We start from the raw sequence: 6,217 nt of genomic DNA, 5'->3' as shown, positions 1-6,217 counted from the left end.
ATACATGATGCAAAGGAAATGACTAATGAGGCCGTTACCCCTGTGCCCACCCACTGGCACTGGGCTCCCTGCTGGCCAGTGTAGCAATGTCAGGGCTGGGCAGGTGCCTTCCCTGAGCTGCCTCCAGACAGATGTCTTCTTGCCAGATGTTTCCAGGAATGTTTTGACTCTGGGGAAGTGGGAGGACAGGCCTGGATCTTCCCCAGGCATGAACCAGCCCGGTCCCTGCACGGTCTGTAGCATCTTGCAGTGATGGTGCCAAACTGGTGAAATGTCTTGGTGGGCTCCCCAGTTTTAGAGGTGGAGGGACCCGGTGCCTGCAGCTCTGGCTCCATGGACCTCCTGGGTGGTGGAGGATTCCCAGGTTGTGCCTTGAAAGCAGCTCCTTGCCTGCGGGTAGCACAGGAGCAGCCCTGGGGCACCCCCACAGGGAAGTCACTTCTGTGAATTGCAAATCACCAGCTGGGAAAGTGCTAAAGTCCTTTTTCTTTTATTTTCTTTTTTTTTGTTTGTTTTGTTTTGTGTTTTGTTTTGTTTTTTCCCTCTCTTCCTCTCCTGTTTTCTCTTGCAGTTACAGAGAAGGAGGTGCAGCAGTGGTGAGTGTCCGGCGCGGCGGTGCGGGGGTGAGCCAGGGTGCAGGGCTGCTGGGCCAGGGGCTGGTGGGAGCAGGCAGCACCCAGCAACCCCAGCTCTGCACAGCAAGGGGTGCCCAGGGTGCATCTTTTTTTGGGGTGCAGGGGTTGCCTCGTGGAGGCGAGACCAGAAAATAGAGGGATTTTCTGCACACCTTATGCGTGGTGGGGCTTGGCTCTGAGTGCTCCTGGGTGCTTGTGTGGGACGGTGCCTCTTCCCTCCCCTTGTGGGCAGCTGAGGGCAGAGGGGACATGGGGACTGTCCAGCTGGTGGCTGTGGGAGGCCAGTGCTGTCCCAGCATGTCCCTGTTTGCAGCAGGGCTGGCAGAGGCTGTCAGGGGCTGGTGCTTTGCCAGCATCACGTTCTCACCCCGTCCCTTCCACCCCACCCAATGCAATGTCCTAGAAAAGCCACCGCTTCCCTTTCATCTTCCTATCCCACCCGCCAAGGTTGGCTTTCTTTATCTCTTTCTCTCATCCTCCCTCCCCTCCCCTCTCGGATGAGTCAGAGCTGCAGCAGCATGAAAAAAGATGTCACCGGCACTTCGGTTTCCCACCTCACCACCCCCTTCCCCTCCTCCTCCTCATCCCCCCACCCCAGCCTGAGCGTGTCATTCCCAGCGTTTCTCCTGTACTAAAAAAAGCACAGATTTCTTAATTGTTTCCTGCTGGAGTTGAAAGGCAGCTCCTGGGCCTGAAATAGCATGTTGAGAGAAACAGCTGAACACCAGAGAGAGCAGGAGGCAGTTTGCCTGGAGGGGCTGATCTGAGTCCCCATTGCAGCCCTGGCTCTGGTCCCTTTGCCTGCCCTGAGGGCTGCCCAGTCTGGCTGCTCACACCCTCCTCCTCTTCTTCCTTCTCCTCCCACCTTCATTGGCTCCTGAGGGTGATTAGGGCTTTAGAGCTGATACCTGGGGCATCCCCAGGCATCCTTTGGGTGGGGGTCCTGGCTGGGGTCTCCATGTTTGTAGGGAAGGTGTGCAGGGCAGCCTGTTTCAGCTGGAGACTTCACTCAGCATCTCTCCTTTAGAAGAATGCTTCCATACAACCCTTTTTTTTGAGGTGGGAAGACCTTTGGGGATCAGCATGACTCTTGTTTTTGCCTGCCCCCAGCTCAGCCACTGGATGTGATGTGTCCTTCCCATCTCTGTCCCTCCAACAGCCCTGGAGCTGGGATGGAGGGACCTCTCATATGCGTGGGGACAGTTTCAGGTGCAGTGATTCCTGCCCACAGGGTTTCAGGATCCAGCACCCAGCTGGTGTGAGGTGGGAGCTGGCAAGTGTCCTCCCAGCTGCCCCCACTGCTGCCTCCTGCCAGCCCTTGCCTTCTGCCAGGGCTGTTAGAAAGATTTCTGATGGAAAATGGCTTGTTTGGGGGTTTTCTTGCCATGAAAGGTAATTGGCATCTGTTGATGTCTTGGGTTTCTATGTTTATCAGCCTTTTGCACATTGACACATCTCTGCTCCACATCATTATCACAGCACATTTCACACCTATTGCCTTTTTATTATTATTATTTAGATACATGATGCAAAGGAAATGACTAATGAGGCCGTTACCCCTGTGCCCACCCACTGGCACTGGGCTCCCTGCTGGCCAGTGTAGCAATGTCAGGGCTGGGCAGGTGCCTTCCCTGAGCTGCCTCCAGACAGATGTCTTCTTGCCAGATGTTTCCAGGAATGTTTTGACTCTGGGGAAGTGGGAGGACAGGCCTGGATCTTCCCCAGGCATGAACCAGCCCGGTCCCTGCACGGTCTGTAGCATCTTGCAGTGATGGTGCCAAACTGGTGAAATGTCTTGGTGGGCTCCCCAGTTTTAGAGGTGGAGGGACCCGGTGCCTGCAGCTCTGGCTCCATGGACCTCCTGGGTGGTGGAGGATTCCCAGGTTGTGCCTTGAAAGCAGCTCCTTGCCTGCGGGTAGCACAGGAGCAGCCCTGGGGCACCCCCACAGGGAAGTCACTTCTGTGAATTGCAAATCACCAGCTGGGAAAGTGCTAAAGTCCTTTTTCTTTTATTTTCTTTTTTTTTGTTTGTTTTGTTTTGTGTTTTGTTTTGTTTTTTCCCTCTCTTCCTCTCCTGTTTTCTCTTGCAGTTACAGAGAAGGAGGTGCAGCAGTGGTGAGTGTCCGGCGCGGCGGTGCGGGGGTGAGCCAGGGTGCAGGGCTGCTGGGCCAGGGGCTGGTGGGAGCAGGCAGCACCCAGCAACCCCAGCTCTGCACAGCAAGGGGTGCCCAGGGTGCATCTTTTTTTGGGGTGCAGGGGTTGCCTCGTGGAGGCGAGACCAGAAAATAGAGGGATTTTCTGCACACCTTATGCGTGGTGGGGCTTGGCTCTGAGTGCTCCTGGGTGCTTGTGTGGGACGGTGCCTCTTCCCTCCCCTTGTGGGCAGCTGAGGGCAGAGGGGACATGGGGACTGTCCAGCTGGTGGCTGTGGGAGGCCAGTGCTGTCCCAGCATGTCCCTGTTTGCAGCAGGGCTGGCAGAGGCTGTCAGGGGCTGGTGCTTTGCCAGCATCACGTTCTCACCCCGTCCCTTCCACCCCACCCAATGCAATGTCCTAGAAAAGCCACCGCTTCCCTTTCATCTTCCTATCCCACCCGCCAAGGTTGGCTTTCTTTATCTCTTTCTCTCATCCTCCCTCCCCTCCCCTCTCGGATGAGTCAGAGCTGCAGCAGCATGAAAAAAGATGTCACCGGCACTTCGGTTTCCCACCTCACCACCCCCTTCCCCTCCTCCTCCTCCTCCTCGTCCCGCTGCAGCCGGTGCCTGACAGATCTGGGCGACACGTTGCATAATGATCACACACCCCGTGTTGTCCCTGCGTGGTCCCCACGTGGTCCCCATGTGGTCCCCACAGCCCATGAGCCCCTTCCCCTGCACCCTCCAGGGTGGCACTTGGTGGCATCCAGCCCGGAGCTGAGACTTAAAGGGCTTTTGGGGGTGTTCAAGCACTGATGGGTTTTGGGGACAAGCCGTGTGCTGTGCCAGTCTGAGGACTCAGTAACCCTGCTGTGCTGTGCCCCCCAGCTCCTCTGGGCAGTTTTCACTTGGGGTTGTGCAAAAAATGTCCTCATGGAGCCTCGGCTGCCCCAGGTGCTTCAGGCCACCTCGCTGGGGTTTGTTCCCAGGGCTGCAACGTGTCCATGCTGAGGGGTGGGTTGCAAATTGCCTGTGGGGTGATGGTGATTCCCTGCTCTGCAGTGGTGCAGCAACTTGGGGGGAGCTTTCCTGGCCAACTCGGTGCTGGAGAGCTGGCTGGATGTGTCTGGTGGAGGGGAAGGGGAGCACTGGTCCTTTCCCTGTGCAGCTTCCCCTGAGGGAGCTGTGTGCATCCAAACTTCTGAGGCAGGGATATAAACACCCTCCTGCTGCCCCCAGGGGTGGTGTCAGGACTGAGCACCTCTGGGAGGTGACTCCATGCACGGAGCTTTTTATTTAAAAGGGGGTTTAAATAAACTCTCCTGGGTTCTTCTGAGTGGGCAGTGGGTTCCTGTCCCCTCCCAAGTCCTGGACAGTGTTCAGCAGGAGCCCTGTTGTGCCTCAGTTGCCTCAGTGGTGCTGGAGCAGTGTGGTGGCACCACTCAGTGTCACTGATGCCACTCCCTGCTTCTCCAGGCTCTCCCTGCTGCCATCCTCACTGTGCCCACAAGGACCTCATCCCCTGGGGCTGGGAGATGCAGACAGGATCGACACAGGGAGCACCCAGGGACCTTCCTGCATCCAGTCCGATGCAGCACTGGGGACAGCCCCATCCTGGCTCCCCAGGGCTTGGGGATGGGGGGGGGGGCTGCACTGGGTGGGGAGATCCACCCAGAACCCATCTTCTGCCCCTTCTCCCCAGGTACAAGGGCTTCATCAAGGACTGTCCCAGCGGGCAGCTCGACGCCGCCGGCTTCCAGAAGATCTACAAGCAGTTCTTCCCCTTCGGTGACCCAACCAAATTTGCCACCTTCGTTTTCAACGTCTTCGATGAGAACAAAGTAAATCTGTGGGCATGGAGCAGGGAGGTCAGGGCTGGGCACAGGGTAGTGGTGGGAAGGGGCTCAGTGACCTGGCTGTGTGTCACCCGAGGAGCCAAATATTCCAGCGCTTCCTGGGGCATGGAATGAAGTGATGCAGCTGGGCTTAGTTGAGTCGGTGTCAGTTGTGTGGGAAAAGGTGATGGAGGGGCAAGTGGAGAGAGGAGAAACGTGGTGTTTTGGTGCCACTGACAAATGCCCCCCCTGTGCAGTGCTCCCTGCACTCTGGAGTCACTCCCAGCGGGATGCTCCCTGCTGGGCTGGGAGCAGCAGCCAGATCACGCTGCTGGAGATAAACGTGCAGCATTTCTCCCTCCCCATTGCCTTTTTGGATGTTCCCCCTAAGAGGTCACACGCAGGCAGGGAGGGTGTTGCAGGGTGGGGGTGGCAGGGGCCCCTCACTCCCTCCTTTCCTCCCCAGGATGGGAGGATCGAGTTTTCAGAGTTCATCCAGGCGCTGTCGGTCACCTCCCGGGGGACCCTGGACGAGAAGCTGAGGTGTAAGTGTTCCCTGGGAGATGTGGGTGGGCTCAGCCCTCTGAGGGGGTCAAAGGGGTGGCCCAGGGATAGTGGGGGTGGGGGGGGCTGCAGTCCCCAAGCCCCTCAGTGTTGCTGTGGTTTGCAGGGGCGTTCAAGCTGTACGACTTGGACAACGACGGGTACATCACGAGGAACGAGATGCTGGACATTGTGGATGCAATCTATCAGATGGTGGTAAGTAGAGGAGTGAGAAGCCTCTGGGGGTCCCTGCTGCACTGCAGCCTGGCTCTGTGGGCAGGGGGATTGTGGGGAGGATGCTGAAACATCCCCTGTTCCCTCCCAGGGTTTTTTTGAGGGGCGATTGTTGCCATTGTTGCCAGAGGCTGGCTCTGGCCCAAATGCCAGCCCTCCTCACCCTGTCCTGACTCAGGGAAGGACAGGGACAAAATGTGTGTCCTCACCTGGGGACACTGTCCAGTCAGGACACAGATGGGTGTGTGACCAGGTTCTGTCCTGCCACTGCAGGGAAACACTGTGGAGCTTCCTGAGGAGGAGAACACACCTGAGAAAAGGGTGGATCGGATTTTTGCCATGATGGACAAGGTGAGGATGCTCAGGTGGGCTTTTCCTTAGGATCAAAGGCTTTAGGAGGCACCTGTGGGGCCCCCTGTCATGTCTTGGCTCTTCCAGATGCCTTTTTCCCCCGTGAATACAAGGTGGCAGCTGCTGCTGGGCTTGCTGCAAACCCTCACACCCCTCTGGGATCCCCTTATCCATTTCAGGGTCCCCAGGGTGGCATTGCACCCTCTGTGGCACCCCTCCATGGCTGCAGGTGTGGGTGGTTTGATGGGGAAACTGAGGCTGCAGTGGTGGGGGAGGTCCTGGGCAGCAGTGTGGGATGATGCGGGTGGGACCCCTAACCTGGGGTGCCTGGTCCCAGGGTGCTGAGTCCCGGGGTGCCCGGTGCCTCCCTCGCCGTGGCCGAGCAGTGCAGCGACCGGGTGTGTTTTGCAGAATGCAGATGGGAAGCTGACACTGCAGGAGTTCCAGGAGGGCTCCAAGGCTGACCCCTCCATCGTGCAGGCTC

At 57.8% G+C, this 6,217-nt stretch overlaps 1 protein-coding gene across 1 annotated transcript in view; it reads left to right on the top strand.

The window, feature by feature from the left end:
• The first annotated feature begins 2,487 nt into the window (after positions 1-2,487).
• The window catches only part of NCS1 (neuronal calcium sensor 1), a 5,938-nt gene continuing 2,208 nt past the window's right edge, over positions 2,488-6,217 (top strand). The window contains exons 1-7 of the mRNA XM_009998990.1: positions 2,488-2,518; positions 2,726-2,750; positions 4,473-4,611; positions 5,072-5,150; positions 5,276-5,364; positions 5,656-5,733; positions 6,145-6,211. Of these exons, the coding sequence (XP_009997292.1) occupies positions 2,488-2,518; positions 2,726-2,750; positions 4,473-4,611; positions 5,072-5,150; positions 5,276-5,364; positions 5,656-5,733; positions 6,145-6,211 (508 nt within the window). The remainder of the gene's footprint in view (positions 2,519-2,725; positions 2,751-4,472; positions 4,612-5,071; positions 5,151-5,275; positions 5,365-5,655; positions 5,734-6,144; positions 6,212-6,217) is intronic.

This window comes from Chaetura pelagica, unplaced genomic scaffold (assembly GCF_000747805.2).
Source record: "Chaetura pelagica isolate M959 unplaced genomic scaffold, ChaPel_1.0 scaffold405, whole genome shotgun sequence".
NCBI classification, from domain to species: domain Eukaryota; kingdom Metazoa; phylum Chordata; class Aves; order Apodiformes; family Apodidae; genus Chaetura; species Chaetura pelagica.
The sequence above is the reverse complement of the archived record's forward strand: the minus strand, read 5'-3'. Positions and strand labels throughout refer to the sequence as shown.